The sequence below is a fragment of the Daphnia pulicaria genome, chromosome 1 (genome assembly GCF_021234035.1).
Source record: "Daphnia pulicaria isolate SC F1-1A chromosome 1, SC_F0-13Bv2, whole genome shotgun sequence".
NCBI lineage: Eukaryota > Metazoa > Arthropoda > Branchiopoda > Diplostraca > Daphniidae > Daphnia > Daphnia pulicaria.
The window spans coordinates 10676553-10703184 of NC_060913.1; the positions used below are offsets into that span (position 1 = coordinate 10676553).

Below are 26632 nucleotides of genomic sequence, written 5' to 3' on the forward strand. Positions count from 1 at the left end.
AGACAGTCTTATATTCAAGGTCGCCCTCGAAATAGACCTGGCTGATTCGTTTGGATGGAACCTCGTTGAATTCATTTCAGCCCGGCATATGAGTTTATCATTTACAAATTGATAGGGAAAGAAAATTGTGTGTCCAATTTTTTAAACTAGTTAATTTTCAAAAATTGTGCAACAACAAATTTCTGAAGAAACGAACAAACATGAACTAATAATTTAGATATAATTAATAGCATCAATAAAATGTATTCTCATTTGCTAATTATAATTCCCATACTATAGAGCCTATTTTAGTGTGTTTATTTTTGGGCTTGTGCATGTAAAAATGAATCAGCATTACCGTATTGGCCTATCAAATTAAAAGGGGTCTTATGGATGATGGATCAAAAATAATATGATTAGTTACTATACTCTGTCGTGTTGAAGCATTCAAAAAATTCCGCCAATCATAAACAATTAAATTACAAGAGGAAAACGTATTTAATCATGCAGCAACAGGTTTTCTAAGCAGCACGGTGAACGATGTGTAGTGTGCTGTCCAGCTTCACCTTGTAACCTTCTGTCGGACAATATATTTCTGAAAACTCAGTCGATTCACGAATCTCCTTGAATGTTACCCTGTATTGAATTGCAATCAAGACTCAAGTCTAAAACATTCGTCCAATAATCAACAATTGCAAACAGAAGGCTCTCTGCTGGTCCAATATTGCACGCGCATCAAGCAACATCGAAGGAAAGGAGAGGCGCCATCACACCTTATAAGAACAGACACGGTTTGAGCCACTTGGCAAATACCATATATAGTACTATGTAGCACGCTCTATGCGCGTCTATCCGCTTTCGCTGGGAATTCAGCCAAAGAAGTTGACCTTGACTCCAAGCTCGGACATTTTCAAACTGATTTTATCGTTTATTTAAAATAGCTGCACTACCGGCTCATACCTATGTAAGGAAACATAGATGTCTTTCTACATTTTAGATGAATAAAACATCTCGTCTGGATTCAAGATAGTTTCGTTAGGTTAAATAATCGTACAGGTATGGGAGGCTTCTGTCGCCAACACTGTATGTCGTATTTAAAAAAACACTTGTGCATTTCTGAACGCGGCCAACAATCGGAGATTTTTTCTTCTTTCTAAAATAACCAAACAGAAAAATGAAACGTTCATGAAATAACTTTAATGGTAAGAATCGTAATTTACATATCATACTTGTATCGCAGAATGTAATGGATACGAGTTATCCAGTCTCGTTATAACAGCTGTATTCCGTTAGTAACTGTAACTAAAAAAAAAAAATGACTTCCAACAATCTTTTATTCAAGCGGAATAATTAATTGTATTCAAAATAGGACAAAGTTCCAGGAATAAACATCTGTGCTAGACATAATTTGTTTCGTATAAAATATTTGTGTGTGTGTGTCGGCGGACATTGGACACCAACGCTGAATTTATAAGCGAGCAAACCCCCAAATCGAATTTAAAGAAACAATTTTAACTATTGAAATGTGCAAGTCTTCACCTAAGGATCGGGAAATGTGTTAGTCTCTGTTAGTTGTAGCAAAGAAAACGGACAATTCGACAAATTAAAACCAAATTAAAACCGATCTTTTTACCGCTTTCACAAATTTTACGTTTTATTTTGTAAACACCTTGTTTTCTTCGCTTTGCCTCAAGGCAAAATGTTTAGTTTTCATTTAATTCGCTAGATGCCGTGTTGTATCACACAAGCTATTCAAAAATAGATAAGAAAAATAATTAAGAAGAGGGTAATTGCTCACGAGATCTTTCTCTTGTTACGTAACGACAAATTTAAAAACCAATTGCTCAAATGACTGGTATTCGTCCCCGCCGTAGGAAGCTATCTTGAACGGTTCCTATTTTCCGCGTCTTTGCGCTATTATCGATTTAAAATACCAGGAGTTAACAATAAAAAAATCGATCACAAAATTTGAATAGCTTTTGTAAGTTAAATTTCGCTTGCATTGCTGATTAACTTGACTCGACTTAACTCGACTTGCTTCAGAAAACATCCTTAAAAGTTACGAACCTAACTGACTTTTCTGTTTTCAATGTAGCAGTCTGATTGCTTGCAATTAAATACGTTGATCAGTTAAATATAGTGGAACATTACACTCCTTCTCATCCTCTCAATCTCCCACCTTTAATCCCTCTAATTACCTCTCTTATATTCTACCACTCATTCATTCTCTTAGGTTAACAGGTCAACTAGTAAATTATAGCACTGACGACGTTTCCATTTTTCAGCTTTGTGAAATCATTTTCTTAATCATACATTGTCAATCTGTTTTGTCTACAAAAGCGCAAAGCCTTCTCCTTGTGTAGTCTGTTGTAGGGCGTGTCTTTCAATGCGCTGCGGCTCCCTTTGGCTACTACTTATATTCCTTCCTTCATGTAAGTGAGTTCAACACCTAGAGAGCGCTTCTCTATTCGCCCCAGATCAGCTGCTTCTTCCGTGTTTCCCATTTTACGTCTCATCAAGAAGCGCCTTAAAAAATAAATGTGAAACAAAAAAGCTGAAATGACGGACGAAAATTAAAACAACCCATCAGCTGTCAGCCAGGACGGAATCGGGTGTAGCCGCTACTCAGATGCGCCGCTCCACTTCAAACACATAACAGTACTCCTGCATTGTTTTTGGGATGGTTGCGGTTGAAAAATACGGTAGATCTTTTTCATTTTTGTCGCCAATGAGACGGCCAAACTAGCTACTACAAACAACAATGAGCGACGATGCGCATCAATGATTGCGGAAAGGTAGCTGAATCGAGATATACAATCGAGCCATAATTATCTTTGTAAACTGAAACGCTGTAGAGTCAATACCACAAATGGTAAAATATCCAGGTAGCTTTTGATGAGAATTTGCAAAGGAAACGATCCAAGTTCCTATTTCACCTATAGATCTGCCAACTTTTTTAAAAAGGGGATGACGGTGAAGTCGTGCTACACAATTCACAAGTCGTCGTTCACGGGTCGTATCAACAATAATTTCTTCGGCCTAAAATGTTTACGCCAGCAATTTACAAAAACCTATTACGAGAAGAGAAAGAATAGCCTAGTTTTTCGGGGAAAAAACACCTATTTTCGATAAAACCGTTCAGATTGCAACTCGAGAGTGGTCTGCTCTCAGTCGGTACCGGAGAACCAAACGAGTACAAACGGCGTAACTCTAGCGGGCTCAAGCTCAAGCATAGAGGCCCTGCCCTCTACGGCGAATGGGCATCTACATAAATATCGATATGTAGAAATTCTGCTGGATGCATGCATCTTTTTTCATTTCGCACCTAAATATTGTAGAGAAAAGCAAAAATAATCTGTTGAATTAAATTTCAAACAATAACAAAATTACCAAAATAGTGGATTTTCTCGCAGCTCACAGATGACACCGAAGACGGAACAGATGCTCCTGAATTGAGAACAAACATTATTAAATCAAAATTACTAAAAACAAAATAAATAAATATTGAAGAAACATTGCTCAATACGTAAATTTAGCAAGAAATATGGTGCGGGTGTTACTATTTCACTCGTTTCTGGAAAAGTGAGTAAGCCAGCATTTGTAAGGCCCCCAGGTCCATGTATGGCGTTTGCAGTGTATTCTAGCCTTAAAAGGAACTCGAATCGTCGGCGGCTGACGTACTTGCAAGTCGACTGCAAAGGGCAGAAGTCGTTTTTTAAGTAACACCCAGTTGGCCTCGAAGAATCACAAAAAGTAGCTTTTAAGGCTGCGCCACAAAACTGCAAAAACATATAGACAGACTCGAAATGGCTCTAGACGAGCGTCTGAATGCTCTGACTATTTTCAAAGTGCTAACGTTATATACACGCCAAATCATGCCCCAAGACACAACTTACCAAAGTCGGACATAAATCTGAAGAAACGACGGTGACGTCACGAAGAACTAAGGAGTTAAAGGGGGTTAGAGGTTTAATAAGCTACGGAAACAAAGGATTGATTTAAAATTTTGAAATGGATTCAGGTAAAAAAATATTTCAATGCTGGACTAGTAAAGGATTATCATTGAACTACCGGTTGACTGCTTCAGTGAAACATTTTTTTCGCACATTTTGAATAGCAAAGTGTAAAATGAATTTAAAAATTTAGTCGACGTCAATTTTTTTAATTAACTTGGGCTGGGGTGTCGAGGATAATAAGCACTTACTCCGATATGTTGAGAATTGTTAGTTGTAACCGGTTGGTTGTAACGAACCACTATACATGAGCAAATTTGTAAATCGGTAGGGCCCTCTACCGTGTTCATTCAGTAGCCTACACCTTTTCAAAATCGGCAGTATGGTTTGCGCGACTCTAAACCTAAGGAAAAAGCGTAAATCTCATAGGAAGAGTTTAAATAAATTGTTACACACATCGAGAAGAAAAATACCTTACATTGCTGACAAGCAAAATACCTTCCTTCGCGCGCGAGTTTCCCTCCTAGGAGGACCGGAAATGGTACTTGCAAGGACAAAGTGGATTCTCTAATTGCTGTTACTCAGCTTGCAACATAAGAAGATACCATCACTGAACTGAGCAATGAAGATTCTTTTTATTTTCAGTTCAAATGGAAGATTGTACCATCTAACAAACATTTCGCGAAAAAGAAAAAATGTTTATCGCCTTGCATGATGTTCAGATGGTACACACATAATTCAATTGCATTTACGAATGAAAGTATTCCTTTCTTTTTTTGTTTAGGTGACAAATATCTCAAGGCAAACACTGATCTGTCAAGTATCATGAAAATATTTAATCCTATAGGGTTATTCAACTTTTAGCCCGAGGAATTGCCAACTTCAGGAAAAAAAAGATGATCAAAAAAGAAATCAATACAGCAAAGTATACGGAAAGCGCTTGCTAAGTGGAAACATAATTTCCTTTGTACTTGAGTTTCTTATTTAACAGTGACACTTATGATAGAGATGTCATTGTATGGCTTATCAGTTTTAGGATTTGTCTTGGTAGAACTGATCTCTTGAACCACTTCCATCCCTTTTACAACTCGCCCAAATACGGTATGTTTGTTATCAAGCCACGGCTGAAACCAAAAGAAAAGTTACATCAATAAATTTATCGCATTAAGTAGCAATGTTTTATGAACTTACCGCTGGAGCAACCGTAATAAAGAACTGGCTACCATTTGTCCCTGGACCGGCATTGGCCATACTCACTGTGTAAGGACGATCATGGCGAAGAGAAGGGTGGAATTCATCACCAAATTCACCACCCCATATGCTCTCACCGCCCGTACCGGTTCCTTTAAGCCATCAAATGAATTAGTAAATTTTCCCAATAGGATTTGACAACAAAGCAGTTCTTTACCCAATGGATCGCCAGTTTGGATCATGAAACCTTTGATGCAACGATGGAAAATGTGGTTGTTAAAGTACCCGTTTTTGCTATGAACACAGAAATTTTCGACGGTTTTAGGACATTCTTTGCCAAATAGCTGGATGTGAACGTCTCCAACAGTGGTATGAAGTACGGCGGTGTCGTAAACGCGTTGAGTTCCTACGTGGTGGATGAAGAAGGTAAATTAAGGAAGACGTATTTCGTCCGTAGGCGTATTCGACGTATAACAGAGTGATCTAAACGTAAAAATTAGTTTGATTTTATGACTAACCGATGGCGTCTGTAGCTGCAATCATATCTTCTTTAGAAGGTTTCTCATTGAAAATATCTCGCTCTGTACCAGGTGCTTTACTATCATCCGGATCTCTCCTAAAATAGAAAGTCACCAAATGTGTTAGTAGTGATAATAATGAAACATATGAACAAATTACCTTGTGAATAAGAAAAAGCGATTTTTTTTAAAAGCTGTTACAAACAGTGTCGAGTCCGGTTCGATAGACTCCAAGGTTGGATTTTCTGAAGCTTCCATTTCAAGCGTTACAGCTGCTGGATTGTGCCTTGCTTTACCCTATTAATGATGGATCCACGTAAGGTAACAGATTTCTCTATACGGAGGAAGGTTAGTTACCTGTATCAGAGACAACTGAAGAAAACGCATGTTTTCCGGTTTGCCTATTAAACGGGCTAGTCTGTTGGTAACCAAGTTAATGACCTTAATTCCAATCATCGTTGGTACCAAAAGAAAGTGACCACTCTCGTCAAAAGTCAAGCGTGTAAAATGAAGACAATCAGTCTTTTCAACTTCTTTTTCCATGGCTACACGCCGATTGAATTCCATGTTTGGCAATGCCTTCTTTTGCTGAAGCTCTGTGTAATGCTGTATAGATTCATCGATGACTCGGGACAGCTTACCCGTAGCAAACTTGAAAATTCGGACCTTTCCAACACAAAATATAAATTTGTTATTATATTGAATACTAATTGTATACGATTCCTATTACCTTTCGATCTGCTCCGTAGGTAGCGAAGAGCTCACCATTCGGAGAAAAACACAGACTTAGGGGATAAGTTTTTTGCTTGACAAATTCAAAGAGATCAGTGTCGAGTTTTGAGTCAAAATCAACATTCTTTGGGAAAGCGTAATCACTTTTTTCGCCTGTCCAGTAGTTCAGAATTCCTTGTTTATCGACGGATACAACCGCTTCATACACAGCATTATACTGAGCAAAAAAGTAATAATGAAATAGGTATTTAAAATTTTTAACTATCAAGGACTTACTTTGATTAATGTCACTGGCTTGGTGTGCAATTTTTCAATTTGGTGGATAGGCTTATTAATTCCATGCCCATCATAAAGATTAATAATGCCATTCTCAGAGTCAGAACTAAAACATAAAATTAAACAGTTGAATCAAACAACACAAAAAACAGAATGTACAACAAAAAAAAATTTCTTACACTGCCAGAACAGATATTGGGTCTCCAGGTGAATGGACCCATTCACAACATCCAGGAATGTAAGATAACTTCATCATATTTATCATATCTAAATTAATTTAAAAAATAATTAAATAAATTTATGGAGCAAAAAAAACGATAGTAATAACAATTCACAAACCAAAATTAACAACATCAAAAACCTTCAAAGATTTATCATTTGATATTGTGCACAACAATGTTCCTGACGAGTTGATTCCAACATCTTGAATGTTACCCAAGTGGCCTCGGAAATGTTTAACAAACTCGATTCCTAGTTCTTGTTTTTTCCAAAATTTTATATGGCCATCAATACTACATGTGATGATAAAATTTGTCCTGTAGAGCAAAACACGTTTAGATGATTCACAGTGATGACAACATTCAAATTTATAGATTTACTTTGTGGTGACCAAATGAGTGACAACATCTCTATGCATGAAGCTCCGCTCATACATTTCCACATTTGGGAGATTGTCTAAATAAAGATCTTCAAACTCCAAAACTAAGCAAAAATAAGTCAAATATTAGAAATAACTCTCAAAACCTCGTAATCAATTTTCCACCGAAAAACAAACCTTTCTTTTTCTTGGCTTTTGTTTGGACAGCTTCAGAAGGTAAAGGTCCCACGAATTCATCATCGGATTCAGAATTATTTTCCTCATGTTGGCGCTTAGTGCTTGTTGATTCCGCCATTTTTCTCAAACTTTTGCCGGTTCGAAAACATTTGACCAACGCGGGTTGCACTGAGCCAGCTCAGGCGCGGGTGAGCCCGTCGGCGGCACGGTGTTGAAGCGATCCAAGCGGCTGATGGCCGCAACTCGTCCTTAGCGTCAGACGACTGTTTTGAAAATAGCTCACCCCCGCCTGAGCTAGCCCACCTCTTCGTTTGAACTGTCAAACTTATAATTGTCACGTTTAATCTAATCTGCTGCTTCATTAATTAGGGTATTGTCCCAAATGATTCGTACGGGTCGTAAGTTTAAACCTCGGAATGAGGAGGAAATGCTACAGCAAATAGAGGAAAAAGCAGCTAGTAAGTTAAGAGAGGCCGAGCATCGAAATGCGTTAAAACGAGCCAAACGAATTGCCAAGTTAAACATGGGCCCTCTCCTAGGGGCTGCAAAGAAACCAAGTGAGAAGAAGGCCAAAATCCAGAAAAAGCAGCTGAAGCCACAAGACCAAAAAACTTCTCATCTAAAACACAAATCCAACGTAAACAGCAGCATACTTGGTTGGTTGCCAACAGTCTATTTAGATATTTAAATTATTTGTAATGAATGTATTCTTGTTTATTTCAGAAGTTCAAGAGGATCTACACGAAAAATTCCTGGAAGATATTGAACAAGCACCGGTGGAGCATTCAAGTGCTAGCATGAATATACAGCAACTACGAGAAAAACTGAAAGAAGAATTGATTGCTTCAGAATTGGAAGCAATGGCTGATCCTTCAATCTTATTAAAAAAGAAAGAAAAGAAGAAAAGGAAGTCAGAGGAGAAAGATCTTGATTTTTTGTGGACTGACAAAGAGGCCCTTGCCTTCAAAGTTTTTGAACTTCACCATGGCTGTAAGACATTCAGTTGTAAGAACTGTGGCAATGAGGGAAGTGAAATAGTGAATTGCATTGATTGCAATCAAGTATTTTGTGGAAAGTGTGATGAAGATATCCACTTGCAAAATCCATTTCATCATAGATCATTACATTCCAAAACACGGCCAGGGAAGCAATTGCTTCCTACTGAATTTCTTGATCATAAAGGACAAATTGTTGTTAAACGCGTTGTGCTCCCATTGTGTTCACCGAAATGCGACTACTGTGAAAAATTTATGTCACAAAATGGTACTATCGAGATGCATGCAGTCATCACACCAAAGGGTCGGTTTCGAGCATCTTCCGTTTTTTATTTGTTAAATAATTTCAAACAATATTATTTGTTTCTCTTATAGGGAGGTTCAATTTGCATAGGACTAGTTTCCATTGCGAAAGCTGTTCGATTAACCGCGAAGCAGAGTTGAGCGACTTTATTGTTTCAGGGTATTTCCCTGGTTCACCAATTTCCACTAAATATCTTTTTTCATTTGAGTTACTGCGTATGTGGCGCCATTTCAAATACTTAACGCCTGGAACATCTGAATTTAAGTTCCTGGAAATAATTTTAGCAATATCTGCCGATTTAGGAAGAGTAAGCATTGGCTTTATGTACTTAGCCTACTACTAAGATGTTTCTAATGTGTGTTCCTTTTTTATCTTTTTTTAGCGGGGAACGATAAACAAAAGACTGTTCAATAAAGCCAGTAAACTCTACGAATATTTCAGTCACCTGTTGGATGAGAATGTTAGAGGGAAAAGAAAAAGTATTTGCAGAGCTTGTACTGATAAATTTGGAATGCCCTGCCCGCTTGGTTTGCATTGTGACGGATGTCACAAATGCATTAGAAGATTCATGGAAAAAAAGTGAGTTGTTTTTACGAACTTCATTGGATAATAAAATTTAAAAATTATTCCGTTGTAATTTCAGGGAGAAAGGCAAAGCGTGGTTTGGAGATAAGCTCATAGTTTCTAACGAATATGCAACGAAAGTTAGGGATGAAATTAATCGTGTAAAACCTCCCGGAAAAAACACGATAAGTAGCAAATGTGGAAATTCTCAATTTCTTGCTGCCAGAGAAGTTTCTACCAAATACAGAAAATTGGAGGGGACAGGTATTGTGATGGCCGCTTGCGGTCACGATATTGTTCATGCTGCTGTTGAAATGCGAGAAGGGGAAACATTTCGTGACACTTTCACAGCACATATTAAATGCAGAGATTTGAATGCCCAGTTCATGGTTAACGACGTCGTTTGCCAATATTGGGATTTTGCGAAATCAATTGGATTACTTTTGCCGCAATATAAGTATCTGACTGAAAATATGAGGCCGTTTCTGTCACGTGTGCATGGTCAAGCACACGGGTGGTATTGTCAAGTAATAGAATTCAATGGAAACCCCATAATCTTCCTATTCATTCTTGTTATTTGATTTTGCAGGTTCTTAATTTTGGTCATTGGAAGGAAGGTGCTTGTATGTTGTTGGGTGAAGAGACAGAACGTGTATTTTCGATATTTGGTCCATACCAAAACTCTACTAAATATATGAGCGAAGGAAGTAATACTGCAAATTCTTATTTTTCACTTAACAATTTTATTAATTAAAATTCTGTTAGACTGGATCGACTTTTTCACGTGCGCAGGATTTTACATTAATGAACGAAAAGAGTGGAATATTCCGAGAATCATAACTATCAGGATGTTCAAGGTGTTTAGCGAAATTAATACAATAAAAATACATTTTTAAATTTAAATTTACCTTCGCATTATTCAGGCCGTCGCTGGACTTGAATTTTACACAGATCGTTTGAAATTTCTCTTAGATGCAAACCATTTGACAGAGGAGGATTTGCCATCCATCCAAGATGAACTGGTAGCAGAAGCTCTGGAATATAGTAATTACGTGATGCGATATATTTAAATAAGCAATTTCTTTATTAATCAATTCTATTAACTTAACTGATCAATCAGAGAGTCTATCTAAAGGGAAAGCTGGAACAGATATTTCCACATTACAAGATGAATTGGAATGGTTGCACTTTGAGTGGCTTAATGTGAAAGACAGAGTTTCTGCTGTAGCGGGTTCGTATCAAATTATTTTTATCATTGGAATAGTGTTATTATTTTCATTGTCTTAACAGAGGGCTGCAAATGGAGAACGAAATTGAGGAGGAAACAAGGGACCTTGTACGCTTCGGCTGAGAAAAAGATATCAGAAATGAACGAACTGATCAAAAAAACTGTTCGAAAGTCAGCTGCCGAATCTTGCAATCAGGAAAAGGACCAGGAAAAGTCTGTAGAGCAGACCATTTTTCTCGTAACTCTAAACCACTTTGAAGAGGGAATTTTCCCTTGGGAACCAGCTAACCGAAGTACTAATTTTGAAATAAATCAAATAAATTTTTATTTAAAAAAATTAAATAACAGGATCGTATAAAGAAAAATTTAAGTTGGTGGACAACTGGCACATGCGAAATAGAAACAAGGAGCAGATAGAACTGTCCTTTCGGGAAATGTCGCAGTTTATCAGCTCTGTTTGTTCAAGCATCAACTCATTGTCCGGAGAAATTAATCAACTGAAATCCCGTCTTACCAGTGATGAGATCGTTCGTGCTCACGTGGTTCTAAAAGCTCAAGAAATTCGACGACTACAAGACCTTCGCGAAGTAGCTTTAAGCTACGCCGCATTCTACAGGGAAGACGTCGTCACACAAGATGTTTTCAACTTTCTAGACGATGAAGAAGATGATGACGAAATGCAAAAAGACGGATGTGAAACAGAAGATGATGCGGAAGAAGGATAGAAGAAAATATCTTATTTTATTGCGCACTAATGTTCATCAACTTTTCTTGTGTTTGTGTTCATTCCTGTATTTCTCTTAATAAAAAGAGCTCATAAAAGAGACATGATTTGTTTTTTGAATCTTTCGTGTATTCTAAGATTACAGATTAGTAGATATAGCCGATAGAACATACATGGTATTAGGTATTACTTTCAGACGAGGTTTATTCAGAAACAACTCTTTGTTGATTACGACGGAATTTACGGAAACAGACCGCAAAAGTGTGGTCATAATAACGGTAGCACTTATGTAAACGGTAGTAGGCTACTTATGAAAACTATATTTGAAAAAAAAAACATGTGAATATCTTAAAACTGCAAACAATAAATTTTTACCAGAGACGCCGTGGTTATGTAAAACGATAGTCCGTATAACACCATTGACCGTTTCCAATAACGTATTTTTAGAGTTGAAAGGAATGAAAATAAATTACTGCAATCACCATGTCTATAACACAAGTTTTTCTGTGCTTGGACTAGCGATAAAGTGTCTTGTAAAATCGAAATTGAATTCATACAGTTTGGTCATGATTATCTTATCTTCCAGATACGAAGTTACGTGTCTCAGATAAACCGCACACAATTAAAGACTAGCTATAATATCACGGACTAAGCTGTAATAAACCAGAGCCTGGTGTGTAGAGCAACGACTTTGCCCTGTATACTCTAGAAAACTCTATATAGGGACACGGCCAATCTAGGACTGCAATGGAATATAAATTCAAACGTATTATTGAAAGTATCTCGTTCGTAACGTACAGCCGGGTACAGCCAACCATTATCGGCCATGATCTCAATCTTGAAGACACTTCAATTTCATGATTACAGTAAACAAAATATTTCCCGATATATTAAAATTGTCTGTATATTACAACTCTGCTCAAAACGGCCGAACTGGACGCGTTGTGCTGTGCTGCGGATTATGGATTTTGATCACATGGGCCGAAACTCGGGCGCTGGACTACTGCGACACCGGGACACGTCGTAGAAAATCAAGTGAGCGAATGAATATAACCAAACCGAGCCGGCGAGCCGAACCATCGAAAGTGGAAAAAACGTTTCATTTCATTAAGAAACGCATTATATTCAACGTACCGTGATCCGTGAACGTACGTTGGTCGCCAGCTGTGGTTGCCGGTCGACGAGGCTTCGCCGAAAAGGTTTCTTCCCAGAAGAACACGAAATAGGCTATTGCCCAGCATGGATGTTACATAATAGACACATATCGCGTTATGAGTTGCCGTGAGTTGCATAGTTGTTGTGTGTGTGTTCTATTTTCCTCATTGGCTATACAAAGTGTTACCGCTTCGATAAAGTTTTCGTTTAGTACCTATATAGATGCGGCTAGGTGCAATTAGTAAGCTACTGGAATATCAATTTGGCGAAGGTGTAATATGCCAGCAGCTTCTCTACACGGAAGATGATTAACAAATATGAACACGCGACAAGTTCAGTTTTCGATGTCTATTAGCGAGGGTCTGGCGCGCGTAACTAAAACCGTAAATTCCATAATTTTTTCCTTGTGCTATGTTTACAGACGTGCAGTATAGTATATCCACACGCAAAGATTTATTCCGAATTCTTTATTTTCTTAGGAAATTGAGAGAAGGAGTAGCCATAATACAATACTGTACAAACAGTCAAACACAATCATTACAATTATAAAACCAACGGGGATTTTTTTCTTTATTCCCATCGACATCTCTAAATTCTACGTATGGAAATTAATATAGAAAGTGAGCAAATGTTGGTGTCTTCTTGAGCCTACTTAATACAAACAGAGCAAAGATAGGGTTGGTCTTCAGTGTATTCACCCTTCTTTATTTTCACACATCTAAATAGGGGAAAAATAGAGAATTTGCTATTAAAATTAATGAACGTATAAATATTATTAAAAAATAAAAACTATAACCTAAAATGAAACCATCTATCGCAGATGTCGCACCCCACCAAGTCTTGATTGGGCTATTTTCAAAAAGGTTTAAGAAGTTACTTCATTTATAAAAAGTAAACCGCTTAATAAAAATTACTACCTTAGAACACAGTTGGAAATCGCATAAACCATTATTATATTCTTCTTCGGTTCTTGTCTTTATCGAGCGCTTACGCTTGGTCACGATAGGCTTCTTGGACAGCTCGGTATCTTTTTTTTCAGAGAAAGATGAGTGGGCCACACTCGCCACACTTTCAGCAACGGTGGTTGGAACAACCGGTAAAGTATTTTGTTTAGCAGCACCAGCCCCTTTTCCTGCAGCGGAATCACATGAAGCCAGGGAAATCTTCCTCCCAGCCGCTGGAAGGGGGGCACTTGCAGTTACAGAAACCTTTCCATTAGCAAAAGATGGATCCGCCAGGGAAGCCACGGACGCCGGAATCGTCTTCCTTCCGACCGCTGGATTTCGTGCAGTTATAGTCTTCTTTCGAATAGGGACAGTCGGAACTGTCAGGGGAGCCGAGACAGCTACGTTTTCATCCGAGGACGATGTGATATTCTTCCCTCCTACCGCTGGAACTGGGGCCGTTGCAGTTACAAAAACCTTTTCAATAGCGACAGACGGAGCTTCTAGGAAAACCGAGGACGCCGGAATCGTCTTGCCTCCGGCCGCTGGAACTGGGGCCGTTGCAGTTACAGAAACCTTTTCAATAGCGACAGACGGAGCTTCTAGGAAAACCGAGGACGCCGGAATCGTCTTCCTCCCAGCCGCTGGAAGGGGGGCACTTGCAGTTACAGAAACCTTTCCATTAGCAAAAGATGGATCCGCCAGGGAAGCCACGGACGCCGGAATCGTCTTCCTTCCGACCGCTGGATTTCGTGCAGTTATAGTCTTCTTTCGAATAGGGACAGTCGGAACTGTCAGGGGAGCCGAGACAGCTACGTTTTCATCCGAGGACGATGTGATAGTCTTCCCTCCGGCCGCTGAAACTGGGGCAGTTGCAGTAAGAGACACCTTTTCAATAGCGACAGACGGAGCTTCTAGGGAAACCGAGGACGCCGGAATCGTCTTGCCTCCGGCCGCTGGAACTGGGGCAGTTGCAGTAAGAGACACCTTTTCAATAGCTACAGATGGAGCTTCTAGGGAAACCGTGGACGCCAGAAACGTCTTCCTTCCGGCCGCTGGAACTCGGGCAATTGGAGTAACAGACACCTTTCTAATAGCGACAGATGGATCCGCCAGGGAAGCCGAGGATGCCGAAATCGTCTTCCTATTGGCCGCGAGAACTCGTGCAGTTATAGTCTTCTCTCGAATAGCGACATTCGGAGCTGTCAGGGTAGCACACGCAGCAACATTTTCATCCGAGGACGCCGAGAAAGTCTTCCTGCCAGTCGCTGGATCTGGGGCAGTTACAGTGCGCTTTCCAATAGCGACAGTCGGAGCTGCAAGTAGGAAAGATAATCTACTAGGTGGAGGAGTTGGCGGTAACTCATTTGAGACCTCAGAAAAAGCTTCGTCAAGGTCGGAGATTACTACCACATCCTGGATGTCAGATTCCGTTCGATCAAATATCTTCCGTTTAACACCTGTACAAATTTTTTTAAACATTTATTCGTCAGTAAACATCACTTTTCGTGTGTATTAACTAAATACTACCTTGTGTGTCTTCAATGTTGTTGCACAGGGAAACTTTAAAGGGAGAAGTGCTTGTCGCCACCAAGCTGCTGCCAGAAGAAATAGATTTCGAAGGTGAAGGGATTACGGCGAAAGATCCTGAACTTGAGTTTGTTGTCTTTTGACTTATTTTTTGGCGACCATAAGCATGGCCCATCCTTTTGATTCGGTTCTCCTCCTTTTTTTTCTTTAATGCTTCCAACTCTAGTTGCCTACTGGCACCACGCTGCTGAGCAACAATTATTGCTTCCTCTCCTACAGCGCTGATAAACGGTCCAGTAATGCAACTGGATGCAGTAACCGCTTCTTGCAAGTTTATCTTGTCATCTAAATTAAAATATTACATTACTGACATGTACATACTACACAATAAACCATTTAATGAATGGTGATAATGAAAACAGTATACTACATACCTACCAACCAACTGTTTGATAATAGTTGTAAGTCGGTCTTGATCTTCTTACCAATAGCAGTCTCATTAGCAAATTGCTTCATCCGCACACCATAGCCATCAAAATGCCAGCTTTTTCTAACGGCTGTAGGGGAATGAATTCCAAGCAGTATTTCTAGCTTGAACTTCTCGCATAACTTTTCAGCCTGTACAAACAAGAAATATCAAGACTAATTGATCAACACTTAGTATGCAATATAAAGAAATACGCAATTACCTCTTTTTTAAATGCTAATGTCCGACGTTTTCTTGCTGATTCACTCAATCCATCGCCAATCCCAAGAGGGCTTTTTTTTAAGTTACCAAAAACACTTTTCGTTTGTTTCACTTGAAGATAATCACCTTCATCACTTTTTTCACAGTCAGAGTTCTCCATCACAACCACACTTTAAAAAAGGTAAATAGAAAGCACTTGGTAAACGAATAATTAAAGCACCTGAGAGTTCAAACGAAGAGGTGGGCTAGCTCAGGCGGGGGTGAGCTATTTTCAAAACAGTCGTCTGACGCTAAGGACGAGTTGCGGCCGATGGCCGCTTGGATCGCTTCAACACCGTGCCGCCGACGGGCTCACCCGCGCCTGAGCTGGCTCAGTGCAACCCATGTTGCATTTGACAGACGAATGCCGCTATGCGCGCCATCTATCCAGCGATAGCAGAATCGGGCAGTATTTTGAAGCAGAACACTTTCGTAGTTTAACATGGAAGTCGACGAGTCTACATCACGTCATTCAAAACGTAAGAAAAAGGATAAGAAACATCGTCGATCTAAGAGTAAATCCAAGAAATCGAAAAAAAAGCATCGCAAGAGGAGTAGACGATCGTCGTCGAGTTCTGAAGAATCTCAGCAGCGTCCTAATGAAAAGACCAGCCCTCCTGATTTGACTGAACTTGACGCTGGCTGTTCTCATCAAGAGGTCGTGGACCTTGTAAGAAACGCTCTCGACTCGCTGTTAGCCACCGACCCAATTTTGAATGATCTTCCATCTGCCGTCACATTAGATGAGGTTCAATCTTTGATTGCATTGGAACATGGGCAGGCTATTCACGTAGAGATTCATCGGGAGGACGGAACTTCATTGCCTGTTATCATTCGCCAAAATGCTACCGTTGGCCAACTGAAACGAGCTGTTGAACGAGCTACCGAGTTGAGTTTGAGTCGAGACGCTAATCAATGCCAACGAAGAATTAACTGGAAATATGTTTGGAAAACCTACTGGCTTTATGCACATGGAGCCAAGTTGAAAGACGATATGGCCACGATAAAAGACTATGCTCTAAGTAACGGCGATGGTGTTTCTTTCATCAAAAGACTTAAAGAAAAGTAATGAAGAAAAGAAAAAACTTGTGTAAAATATTTGTGATGCTTAAATAAACGCCTTTAAAATAATACCAAAGAATTTTCTGATTAGGAAAACAAAAAAATCTCCTATGCCTTGTTGAGATTTTTGATAGGGGGGGGGGGGGGAAGGGTTCCTTTAACCATTTTCGCCCGGGGTGTCATTTTGAATTTGAATCAGTGAAAATGCAGGAACCGTTGGAAGTTATTTTTTATTTTTTAAAGAAGGCGGGACCTATGCGTAATGTACACAACGAAAAAGTTAGAGAAAGAAAAAGAAGGTACATAAAAATGCCACACATTGGTCGAGCGGCGTTTTCCAGGCCAGCTGCTGTCAGGGTGTGTAAATTATTATATTTTGGATGTTCACCCTCCCTTCTTTTCTATGCTTCGCCAAGGGAAAGAAAAAAAGCTTTGTTCACTTACACCAGTAGAGGGAGAGGAGACCCGTACACACACACACACACTCGCAGATGTAATTTCCCGCCCGCTCATAAAAGAAAAAAAGGGAAGATTCCATTCGAGCCAATAGAAAACTGTCCGACTACAGAGCCACCTAGACGGCTTCGGTAGTAACTCTCTGCGGCGGCGCAGTTGCCTTCGTTGCTTTTTATCCCCAAGTATCCGTTTGTGAACTCGACGAGAGACGCGCCGACTGCCAAGGTAAGAAGAATTATTTTGTTAGTCTCCCAAAATTCGAGTAAAATTAGTTGGCATTTTTTCTAAATCCTCCACATTTTATGTTAACTAGATTAAGGTTGTGGGGATTTTTGTGCAATTTTTCTTGTCGATTAGAAGGCAGGCAAAGTGAGTTAACGAATTTTTCTGAAAAGTCTCATCCCACAAACAACTGGCTCGGCTGTGCTTTCCCTTTTAGCTTGGGCACGCGGGGGCCCGCCATGAACAAGTTTACTACCCGTTTTCCCTCCGTTTGGGTTTGACGCAGTGTATCTCTGTGTGTGGTGTGTCTATACCCCGAGTACGGTGGCGTCTGAATATTCCCGGCCCAACGGGTTCTCAAAAAATATTTTATTTTTCGTCGAATATCTCCACCGAAGTAGGGTACGAAAAAAATCTTGGGAAAATTATTTTTAGGCCCAATAATTTTAGGAAAAATTGTCAAAACATTGGCTGCATATTCTACCCCCACTCTGTGTCGGCCATTGATTTTTCAAGCGTTGGGAAGCTCGACAGTTTGACTAGTAAATTGATCGCAGCAGCCACCATTGCTCCCACTCTTCCCTGACGCTTGTATGTGGATGGGCATCTCTCTACGTCCCGCCGGCCATTAATAAAGAAAAAAAAGTTTTCGTTTCTCCTAAAATCCACAATTTGTACATAATTTTTGTTTATTATTGTATTTATTTTTGGAATTTAAACAGAATTTTTTGTGGTTTGATAGATTTTTGGGTTGTATTTTTATTTTAACAAACAGGAAATAAGGGAGGTGGGGAAGTAGTGTTGGAAGTTCGCGTGTGTTGTAGGGGAGGTCGTCCAGTGATGGCGGGTGGCGAGCTTGGCTTTTCCCGCCCTTAGACTATTTGAAATGCTATCGGCTAATCTTGTCCGTTACTAATTTCCGTGACTTTTTTCAGGTTTTTTAATCTTTAAACAGAGTAAAGGAATCCAACAGTTTGAATAAAATGGCCGATGCTGCTTCCCCCAAGAAACGCGGACGTCCTGCGAAGAAAGCAATTGATGCCGAGCACAAAGAAGTAATTGTTTCTATAGAGAAATCAAAAACTAAGACTGTTTGGAATCATTAAATTAATATTTCAATCATTATTAGGAGGCTCCCAAGAAAGCCGAAAAGAGGGTAGCAGCCCCGGCCGCAGCACCATCATCCGAAAGCGGCGAATCTCAGGTGAAGCGAGGACGTGGTCGACCAAAGGGATCTGGCAAGAAAGCCAGTGGAGCCGCAGGAGCATCTGCTGCCAAGTCCAAGGTAAAAAAATAAAAATGCTTGGTTGCAATCCTTTGATCGATAATGGTAACTAACATTGCACATTATGTTCAGTCCCCTGGCGGTGGTCGTGGTCGTGGCCGTCCCAAGAAGCCAGAAGCCAGCAAACAAGAAGAGTCTGCTGAAGATGAGTCTGCAGGAGATGATGGAGAGTCATCATAAAAAGACGTGTTCAAAACTACCCACAATCTTTAAATGGGGGTTATTCTTTGATTTTCATCGTTTTTTGAGTTCGGCATAGAACACGATTCGACGAGATTACTAGAACACGTCCCTTCAAAAAATTGCAGAAAACCATTTCGCATCATACTTTCTTAATTTTTTTTCTTTTTATTTTAACACAATTTACCCCTCATCTCATACCATACTTTTTAAATAGTGTCCACCCACTTGTAAACCCCACCACCACCTACCGCAAATCGCCAACTTCAACTGCTGATTTTTTATCCCATCTTTTCACCGTCGTCTCGTGTGCGTACGTTTTCTTTAACTCTTTTTATTATACCGTTTTCATCCCAAACTTGATGGAGTGTTACGTGCAGTTCTCTTATTAGTCTCCTATTTTTTACGTGGATGAATTCCTGGATGGATGATACCCTCCTCCGTTTCTCGCACCTGTAAAATCCCCATCTCGGCAAAGAAACCCAACTCTGCCATCCCATCCGATTCTGCACATCATACATTGAATTCGACAACTGAGCCACAAACATTAAAAAAAAACGTTTCACTCGTGACGCTATCCTCATTTTTTTCTGGCCATCCAATACAAGATTTCGGTTGATATTACATTTTCAATTAGTAGTGAAATTAACTCGGGTATAATTAACACACACACACACATCAGTTACAGTGACGAGAAAAACCCAACCGTCATAACAAACTTGAATCTTAACATTTCAAGGCGTTGACTAGAAGGCGTGGCAGGAATCGAGATGATAGATGGAAATGAAGACACGGTAATAATAGGAAAATGGATCATCAAAAGTCTTTTTTAGTCTTCAGCTAATTCATCGTTCACCTTCAGTCGGGAAACGGCTACCGCGTACAGCTAGAGATACAAAATAGACCAAAAGGATAAACAATTTTAGGCATTTGAGCGCGTGTTTCAATGGTTTGTTTGGAAATCAATCGCATTGACAGAAACAAATTATATATAGCGTCGACAGTGATTTTGTTTACTGACAGTTGTCTGGAATAGCAAAGGACTGTATACTATCCGGTATATAACTCCATCCGGATTTCTACCGAATTCGGCAGTACAATGCCGACCATGGCAAGGAGTAGGACACTTTTCCTGGTTCTCTCTTGTCTAGCTCAGTGGTGGTCATGGACTGTTGCGCTACCGGAACTGAGCTACTTGCAGTGCGTCAATCACCGTTCCATAAATCAGCAAAAGGCTCTCATTTTCCCGATGAATCAAACGGATTTAAATCAGCCAGGACCATCTGCCTGCGCAGAAAGTTGTGTGCAAATCAACGAAACCTACATCTACTTTATGGTTCACGTTCCAGCAAGTGGGGATTTTACCAATCAACTCGTGTGCGGTTGTGGAACTAGGGGAGCCCTGCCACTCATTCATGTGCCCGACAGTTCGTGTAACCTACCCTGTCCCCAAGGAGTGAATTCATCTGTTGAATTTATCGATGCAGTCCATTTGACTGGCGGGTCTAAAGCAGCGACGGTTGAACCGTGGTTTCCTGAGCGCTCCGCAGGCCCTCGCTTCCTGGCCCTTCCGGGCGGGGTTCCAGCAAAGCAGAATAATACAAGCAAACGTCGGAGAAAGCCTCCTGCAACTCATCGCACATGTGGCGATGGTCAAGGCTTACTGAGCGCATACGAATTCCTGACGAGTCGTAGCTCCGCCAATAATAGCCAACTAAAGAGTCTTCTGGCGCTTCTACTAATGCTTGGACGCCATGTCGTGTAAACTCTTCGCTCGTCACAAGCCGTTGGCTAGCGCTTACGAGTAGTCAATACAGTGAAAAATCATTTATCTCACCTCGTCAAACGGCGAGTCCATAAATAACTCGTGAAGGAAACGGCGCGCGCGCAACCGGTAACCGTACGAGGCCATAATGTAGCAGACATCTGAGAAGAGACAAACATCGTGAAATGCCCATGGAAATCGCTGCTTCAACCTACAGTCGACAAATTCAATATTTGACACGTTTTTTTTTCAATTAATAATATTTGACCACAACTTAATCAAAATACACACCTGAGAAGACCTTGTTCGTTGGCATTCAAACCAACAGAGCTCCCCATATTGGTCACTAGTCGCAATAGTTCTTTTCTTACCAGCCACTTTTCTTCCTCGGTTTGTTCTGTTGTTAAAAAGTATAAATTGTTAAAATAATGCTTGATTAACTAAATATAAACTATTAAATGAAACTTACTTGATTCGGATTCCATGTCAAGGACGGAAGGATCTTTGGAGCAAATGATACAGTGTTGGCTTTCGTGAACAAACTGAGGCTCTTCATCGAGCGTCATGTTCGATAAGCTGATGGTATTAATCATAAGATCCGGTTGCTCAAACCAATCCGACGGTGGGTGTAGGTACGAAAGCCGAATCGGCAAACAGAGTCCAATGTAGCAACCAGACCTGTTGCTCGACGAGCTGAAAATTCGGGGTCTTCTTTTATAGGGAACCGATTTTAATCGACTCAAAATCGAACCGATGCGATTGAGTTGATATTCAAAGTGTAACGGAGTAGCATCCGCTTCTTCTTTATCGTCGTCTTCACTAGACGCGTCTTCCGCAGCGGACGAGGAAAATGTATCTTCTGCTGATCCCAGGGCTCCGTCCGTCAGTTCCGTTCGGAGCAATTGAATAACCTTTGGAGTGTCTGGCGGTACGTAGAAAACGTCTCGAACGGGCAGGGAGAAACGCTTCGATCGACGCAATCGCAAACTAGTCCGTAATTTACTCCAAATGCGCGACTCTCTCTTTGGACGGCTACTAGGCGAAGTGGGAACCACACATGAAGCGTCATCTGCCATTGGATAATGTGAATCGCTAAAGCTGCGGAAGTGAGGAGCGTACTCTTGTCCGGGGGTTTGCGTTGACAGGGGCAACGTGTATGCCCTTCGACAACTGCGAATGGCACCTTCAGCGCTTGCAACATCAGACGAACGATCGGAATCCGAATCGAAATTGATGGAAGAACCTTCGAGAGAATAGGGCTGCGAGTCTGTTTCCCAGCAGCCAGTCGGTTGGCCAAGCGAACCGGTTCTTTGACGAGGAGTTGATGTCACTATCGATGCCGTTTTCGTATCTTCCCTTTCATCGGCGGCAAAAGTGACGCTGTGACAAGAACTCTGGCTAACAGTACGTAGACGCTCGCGCTCTACATTGAGCCGGATGCTGTCTTTGAGCACGAATGGATCACTAACATGCTGGAAATAAAGAGAATTCCACTCGGAATCATCCAACACATGCCATAGTTCGCCATGGTGTCGTTTGATGGAAGCCCAGCCTGAAAGAGACAACTCGATAAATAAACCAGCTCTTAATCTCTAGTAAATACTCCTCGAAATATATCTTACCAAATCGAGCAAGAATATCCACTCCGGCAGTTGTCACAGCGACCAGATTGAGAGCGAAAAAAGCCGTGCCCCTCAGCGTTAAGATAGTTGAGAACGAAGCAATACGAACCAAGGCTTCCACCACCTGAGCCGATTCCAGTAACGCAACCCCAGATTCTGAGGTTCCTAAATGAGCACAAGCCCACACAGCGGCTTTGAGTTCCAATATTTCTTCTTCCGTTTCAATGGATCCATTAGTAACCACCTGCAGTGCAATAGGAGAAACCCTTAAATTGCCGGTACATTTTCTTTGTTAGCTCGGTGAAAAGATGAGGTACTACCGTGAAGAGCTTAGAAAGCTGCCCTGAAGTACGCAGAAAGTCTAGTCCTTCTCGGTGTTGATTTAACTGAGAGAAAAGATGGGGAGGCATAGGCAGATCTCGAATTGCATGTCGGACGTTGCTCAGGCGACCATATCGACCTAAATAGTGGTTTTGGAATATTGATGGCGATATCACACTTATATTAAACAAATACCATCTTCAGCTCGTTGATGCTGAGTCAGTCCATCAGCTAAATCACTTTCAACCAACTGCACATACCTGCAGACAGAACATGTTAGAAGATAGACGTGATTGTAAGGCTTGATCAGATTTTACCGAACGTTTAAGTGGCTAATCCACTGATCCAATTCTTGTTGAACAAGGGAAATCTTCGTGCTTTCCGTTTCAACGAAGGTTTCTTGCCAATGTTTGAATCCGGACATGATTGACAGCGTTTTAATTAGCAACAATCGAGCGCGAGAATCTAAATGTTGTTTTTCCTGATCTTGAATTAACTGAACAAATTGCGTCTGAAGCGGAATCAGTACTTCAATACAAGCCTATTTCAAAAATACATTAATGAACATCAGAACAAGAAGTTGCAAGTGATTCTCCTACTGGATCGTCGGTGGCTTCATCGAGAATATCGGCAGCAGCTATGACTACGGCTCGACATTTATCATTAAGTTGATTAAGCAGTAAGGGAATAACCCACTTTGCAAGCGTGCTTGTTGTTCCATGCTCTTCTGCGGCTCGCAATAGCACTCGTATATGATGCGTGGCATAAATTCTGCCGGATTCCACGGTTCCAAGTAAAATCTTTTTCAAGATAGCCCTGCATCAATAATAATTCGATATAAATTCCTAAAAGTTGAGAAATGATGAATGGAACTTTTGTTTTTTTACCTAGCATACCCGTCGGTATGGAAATTGAGCGTGGAAGCGATAACCTTCAAGTAGCAATCGTGATTTGTACTAGCTACCAGTTCTAAGAGGCTTTTGTTTTATAAAAAATAAGTCAGTAACACTATTGAGGGAAAGAAACATGAATTTTGATGTAGTACTCTTGAAAAATGCCAGCCTTTTCCAAAGCAATAATTCCATTAGCGGTGCTGCTCAATCGACCGATAAAAAGGAAGTAATCCCGGCAAGCTGTTGTAGAAAGTCGCCCAGGACTAAGTAGGCAGTCATGAGCCGAAGAAGCCAGAGAAATATCACGGATTGCACTGCTGACATCATCCAGAAATTCGGCCAAAATCTTTTCACACTCCAACTGTAAAAATAAAAATCAACCGAAAATGTAAAACCATCAATTCAAAAAGGGGAAAAAGATTATACCTCTTCAATAACTGTAAGAGAATCCATCAGATAACAACCAACGGTCGAATACAGACGCGATCGGCTATTATTAAACTCGCATTGACAAAACTGATTGCTAATGGGCTTGTAGAATTGCATAACCCGTCGGAAAATCGACCTCAAATTCGAATCTTCCAATGCGCAAGAATTCATCTTACTCCACTAATAATAAATTAATAACAAGTTTATACAAAATTCGATTATTTAAGAAAAGATGGATTTCTATGAGATTATCTTTACCAAGAAAAGATTGGATAAAACGGACCAGTTCCAAATCAATGAATCTTTTTGCGCCAGGACTCCACAGTCTCGAGAAAGTGCTGAAAGAACGCTATCAGAATCTCTGCTGGATCTCATCTACAAAATTCCAAATGTAAAAAAATCTGATTTATTTCATTATGGGCGAAAACAAATTCATACCTCAGATTCCATTTCTCCATTGGTCTGAAACTCCGTCTCGTCTCGATGGATGTTAGTTGCGTTCTCCTCAGTTTTCTTGTATCTCACGGAGGAGTGTTTGTTGCACGAAGCTCTTCTTTCTAATTCAACGATTTGTTTAAGAGCTAAACTGTAGGGAACGATTCCTTTTTTCTTAAGTTGGTGAATTTTGGAGAGGGCTGCTGCTGCTTGGGCGGCTCGGTGGCGTTTCACTGGGTCGCTTTTAAGTGACGTAATGCAGTCAACTAATTGAGGCAGACACATTTTTGTCCCGTGACAGGAGGGTGGCAGCAAAGTACTACTTAGATGCAATAACTCTCCTGAAAAGGAACAGATTCATAATTTAATAATAATATAGTTGATATTTATTAGATTATGCGAGAGCATACCCAGCAAAATTGTTGAACGGACAGAAATGAACGTATCACTTGTCACAATTACTTCCACAAGTGTCTGGACTAATCTTGCTTCAACCAAGCAGTAAACCAATAAGGCCATATGGTTTAATACAAGATTTGGTCTGAATTTGGAAATGTGCGGTAGTAGACATTTGCCTTCTGCGGCTACATAGCCTTCCTGCAGCTTCCAGGCGTCCTGTACACGGGACGGATCAGTAGCTAGAAGCGCTACGGAAAATTCGTCCGTCCATTCCGGCAGTGGTAACCGCAGAAGTGTATAGAAGAATTCCAGCATTGATTTCTATATGAAAACGTGATTGTCATTTAATTAAACTGCCAAACTATCCAATTAAGATGAAAGAACTTGCCCTGGTTTCCAAGTGACATGGGAGCAAGACTTTGACTAGGTCTTCAAGAATTTTGCAGCTCATAACATGTAATACTCCATTCCAAGATCTCAGAACTGTAAGCAGAGCTTGCTTAGCGCAGAGTAAACGAAGCTCACGATCATCTGTCGTAGTAGATGAATTGTTTCCTTCTCCTGCATCTATGTAGTGTCTATAGTGGAAATCACTATAGGGAGCAATCAGAAATCGCAGGTTTAATTTCGAAAGCTCACGTCGCGGCTCTGTGTCGAATAGGTAGAGTAGGGATGCCATCATAGCTTCTTGCATACGAGCAGAGGAGCAATCTAAAACAGCAGATGAGAAACATCGAACACCTCCGCTGGCAACGAACACGGAAGGGTTTACGATACCTATAAATAGATTGAATTCAATGGATTGATGTCTTGTTTTTAATAGAAATAAACCTTACAAAGTTCAGCTAGAATAGCCAAAGATGCTCGTACTAAACGGTCCTTTTCTTTGGTGCCATCAAAAGCAAGAGCTACAATTGAACGCGCCAGAGCAACAGGGAATAATGATGGATCAACCAGCATCAATCTCCTACATAATCTCAAGGCTTGAGCACGTTCTGCCATGTTATCCACAAGCACATCCAAACACCTATTATAGAACAAATACATATAGCTTATATTCTTGTTCCACTATATTTCATTCTTTATAATACTTTGCAATGAAGTAATGAAGATCTGCTTGAACCAATTTGTGTGCATATTCTTCATTTTTTAAGCACAGTCTAATTATTCTGATACCAGCAGCTCTTACGGCTTTGCTGTCATTGATCAAAGCAATTCGTAGACTGGAAAAAAAAGGATATTTTAATACTGATGCACAACAAAGTATATACAACTCTTCTTTTGAAACCATATAAAAAAATCCAAAATGTCCAGTCCAATGCTGTCACACCCTTTCTTCTCAATATGCTTTGAGATTACATTTAAAACCGATCCTATGTGTTGAGGTTTGCCAAGGGTAACGACATCTTTGCAGCACATCTGCAGCAAAGCATCCTTAATGCTGGGAGTCAGGTCTTGACATTTATAGTACAAGGAAGTCAGTCACCAATAAAACATAATAAAGTATTTGTCTATAAATTTGTAGTTTACCAGTTTGAGGGTTACCATTCACAATTGCTGAAGAAACTAGCACATCTGAAGTAGCATTTACTAGATGAAGAAACAGGATTCAAGATTAAATATCAAACAATGTAGAAAGCTTGCACACAAAACAGAAATACTGTAGGAAAATTAATTTCCTAATGTAAAACAAAAAAATAAATAAAGATTTACGTTTGACAGTTCGCCCCAATCGTCGAGGCACCTCCATTTTCGAAGGTTGACAAACAACTGAGAGAATAAACGCGCGCGATTGAAATTTTTTGAATGCGAAACGTGTTCTCCCGTTTTATGAAGCAATCTAGATTACTAATAAGGGCTATGTTATGTATCACAAGAGAATGAATATAGCGTATTTGAAAGTTCCATTCACGACGTAAACTTTTTAATTGATAATTTTTTTATAAAAGTCCATTTGAGATAAATTTC

General features: G+C 40.2%; 7 protein-coding genes across 11 annotated transcripts; 3 read left to right on the forward strand and 4 right to left on the reverse strand.

Moving 5' to 3' along the window:
• Positions 1-688: 688 nt before the first annotated feature.
• On the reverse strand, positions 689-4450 carry LOC124349608. 2 transcript variants are annotated; one of them, XM_046800360.1, is made up of 5 exons: positions 4184-4450; positions 3876-3922; positions 3506-3714; positions 3370-3426; positions 1209-3304 (listed from the first exon to the last, which is right to left on the reverse strand). In XM_046800360.1, exons 1-5 carry the CDS (start codon positions 4280-4282, stop codon positions 3294-3296), a joined length of 423 nt encoding a protein of 140 aa, XP_046656316.1. In that variant the 5' UTR covers positions 4283-4450; the 3' UTR covers positions 1209-3293. The 2 variants fall into 2 exon arrangements, 1 of the variants encoding a protein (XP_046656316.1); XR_006920300.1 differs by adding an exon at positions 689-1132 and having other exon boundaries at positions 3370-3922; positions 4184-4202.
• A 98-nt stretch (positions 4451-4548) lies between these two features.
• LOC124346136 (peptidylprolyl isomerase domain and WD repeat-containing protein 1-like) lies at positions 4549-16031 on the reverse strand. The gene is made up of 13 exons (XM_046798356.1): positions 15954-16031; positions 7425-7578; positions 7249-7351; positions 6989-7185; positions 6829-6916; positions 6650-6755; positions 6372-6590; positions 5999-6307; positions 5802-5938; positions 5642-5739; positions 5341-5529; positions 5124-5275; positions 4549-5056 (listed from the first exon to the last, which is right to left on the reverse strand). Exons 2-13 carry the CDS (start codon positions 7540-7542, stop codon positions 4913-4915), a joined length of 1860 nt encoding a protein of 619 aa, XP_046654312.1. The 5' UTR covers positions 7543-7578; positions 15954-16031; the 3' UTR covers positions 4549-4912.
• LOC124344750 lies at positions 7645-11335 on the forward strand. 2 transcript variants are annotated; one of them, XM_046798247.1, is made up of 12 exons: positions 7645-7882; positions 7964-8080; positions 8148-8723; positions 8795-9030; positions 9106-9302; positions 9367-9814; positions 9877-9994; positions 10053-10144; positions 10211-10331; positions 10408-10518; positions 10578-10808; positions 10864-11335. In XM_046798247.1, the coding sequence occupies exons 1-12, from the start codon at positions 7807-7809 to the stop codon at positions 11238-11240; spliced, it is 2700 nt and encodes an 899-aa protein (XP_046654203.1). In that variant the 5' UTR covers positions 7645-7806; the 3' UTR covers positions 11241-11335. The 2 variants fall into 2 exon arrangements, with proteins under 2 accessions (XP_046654203.1, XP_046654202.1); XM_046798246.1 differs by having other exon boundaries at positions 7645-8080.
• Positions 12859-15777, reverse strand: LOC124336029 (mucin-5AC-like). The gene is made up of 6 exons (XM_046789647.1): positions 15558-15777; positions 15354-15486; positions 14869-15213; positions 13312-14798; positions 13191-13243; positions 12859-13112 (listed from the first exon to the last, which is right to left on the reverse strand). Exons 1-6 carry the CDS (start codon positions 15714-15716, stop codon positions 13043-13045), a joined length of 2247 nt encoding a protein of 748 aa, XP_046645603.1. The 5' UTR covers positions 15717-15777; the 3' UTR covers positions 12859-13042.
• Positions 16032-16037: 6 nt separating the features above from the next.
• LOC124336094 (U11/U12 small nuclear ribonucleoprotein 25 kDa protein-like) lies at positions 16038-16664 on the forward strand. Its single transcript, XM_046789776.1, has one exon. The coding sequence runs from the start codon at positions 16038-16040 to the stop codon at positions 16662-16664; it is 627 nt and encodes a 208-aa protein (XP_046645732.1).
• A 527-nt stretch (positions 16665-17191) lies between these two features.
• Positions 17192-19419, forward strand: LOC124349811 (high mobility group protein I-like). Of its 3 annotated transcripts, none has more exons than XM_046800675.1 (4): positions 17192-17338; positions 18271-18390; positions 18465-18620; positions 18693-19419. In XM_046800675.1, the coding sequence occupies exons 2-4, from the start codon at positions 18319-18321 to the stop codon at positions 18798-18800; spliced, it is 336 nt and encodes a 111-aa protein (XP_046656631.1). In that variant the 5' UTR covers positions 17192-17338; positions 18271-18318; the 3' UTR covers positions 18801-19419. The 3 variants fall into 3 exon arrangements, with proteins under 3 accessions (XP_046656631.1, XP_046656652.1, XP_046656642.1); XM_046800696.1 differs by lacking the exon at positions 17192-17338 and adding an exon at positions 17604-17737; XM_046800686.1 differs by lacking the exon at positions 17192-17338 and adding an exon at positions 17886-18009.
• LOC124344303 (rapamycin-insensitive companion of mTOR-like) lies at positions 18972-26472 on the reverse strand. Its single transcript, XM_046797810.1, has 21 exons — positions 26378-26472; positions 26195-26254; positions 25953-26118; positions 25756-25887; positions 25501-25691; positions 25053-25441; positions 24676-24985; positions 24269-24606; positions 24089-24205; positions 23828-24010; positions 23554-23762; positions 23396-23485; positions 23108-23324; positions 22826-23049; positions 22704-22768; positions 22508-22647; positions 22188-22431; positions 21035-22117; positions 20857-20962; positions 20638-20776; positions 18972-19686 (listed from the first exon to the last, which is right to left on the reverse strand). Exons 1-21 carry the CDS (start codon positions 26412-26414, stop codon positions 19630-19632), a joined length of 4497 nt encoding a protein of 1498 aa, XP_046653766.1. The 5' UTR covers positions 26415-26472; the 3' UTR covers positions 18972-19629.
• Positions 26473-26632: the final 160 nt, after the last annotated feature.

Bases quoted from the DNA above. Each gene is read 5' to 3' on its own strand.
- LOC124346136 (XM_046798356.1), bottom strand. From the start codon at position 7,542: ATGGCGGAATCAACAAGCACTAAGCGCCAACATGAGGAAAATAATTCT. The intron at 6,308-6,371 runs GTAATAGGAATC...TGTGTTGGAAAG, and splicing joins CCTACGGAGCAGATCGAAAG to GTCCGAATTTTCAAGTTTGC. The intron at 5,276-5,340 runs GTAAAGAACTGC...GATGGCTTAAAG, and splicing joins CCAAACTGGCGATCCATTGG to GAACCGGTACGGGCGGTGAG.
- LOC124336094 (XM_046789776.1), top strand. From the start codon at position 16,038: ATGGAAGTCGACGAGTCTACATCACGTCATTCAAAACGTAAGAAAAAG.
- LOC124344303 (XM_046797810.1), bottom strand. From the start codon at position 26,414: ATGGAGGTGCCTCGACGATTGGGGCGAACTGTCAAAC. The intron at 25,442-25,500 runs GTAAGGTTTATT...ATCTATTTATAG, and splicing joins GGCTATTCTAGCTGAACTTT to GTATCGTAAACCCTTCCGTG. The intron at 24,986-25,052 runs GCAAGTTCTTTC...GTTTTCATATAG, and splicing joins CATGTCACTTGGAAACCAGG to AAATCAATGCTGGAATTCTT.
- LOC124344750 (XM_046798246.1), top strand. From the start codon at position 7,807: ATGATTCGTACGGGTCGTAAGTTTAAACCTCGGAATGAGGAGGAAATG. The intron at 8,724-8,794 runs GTCGGTTTCGAG...TTTCTCTTATAG, and splicing joins TGCAGTCATCACACCAAAGG to GGAGGTTCAATTTGCATAGG. The intron at 9,815-9,876 runs GTAATAGAATTC...TTGATTTTGCAG, and splicing joins CACACGGGTGGTATTGTCAA to GTTCTTAATTTTGGTCATTG.
- LOC124336029 (XM_046789647.1), bottom strand. From the start codon at position 15,716: ATGGAGAACTCTGACTGTGAAAAAAGTGATGAAGGTGATTATCTTCAA. The intron at 14,799-14,868 runs GTAGTATTTAGT...AAATTTGTACAG, and splicing joins CAACATTGAAGACACACAAG to GTGTTAAACGGAAGATATTT. The intron at 13,244-13,311 runs GTAGTAATTTTT...TTTTGAAAATAG, and splicing joins ATTTCCAACTGTGTTCTAAG to CCCAATCAAGACTTGGTGGG.
- LOC124349811 (XM_046800675.1), top strand. From the start codon at position 18,319: ATGGCCGATGCTGCTTCCCCCAAGAAACGCGGACGTCCTGCGAAGAAA. The intron at 18,391-18,464 runs GTAATTGTTTCT...AATCATTATTAG, and splicing joins TTGATGCCGAGCACAAAGAA to GAGGCTCCCAAGAAAGCCGA. The intron at 18,621-18,692 runs GTAAAAAAATAA...CATTATGTTCAG, and splicing joins CATCTGCTGCCAAGTCCAAG to TCCCCTGGCGGTGGTCGTGG.
- LOC124349608 (XM_046800360.1), bottom strand. From the start codon at position 4,282: ATGAACACGGTAGAGGGCCCTACCGATTTACAAATTTGCTCATGTATA. The intron at 3,923-4,183 runs GTAAGTGCTTAT...TTAACTCCTTAG, and splicing joins ACAATTCTCAACATATCGGA to TTCTTCGTGACGTCACCGTC. The intron at 3,715-3,875 runs GTAAGTTGTGTC...TGATTCTTCGAG, and splicing joins CAGATTTATGTCCGACTTTG to GCCAACTGGGTGTTACTTAA.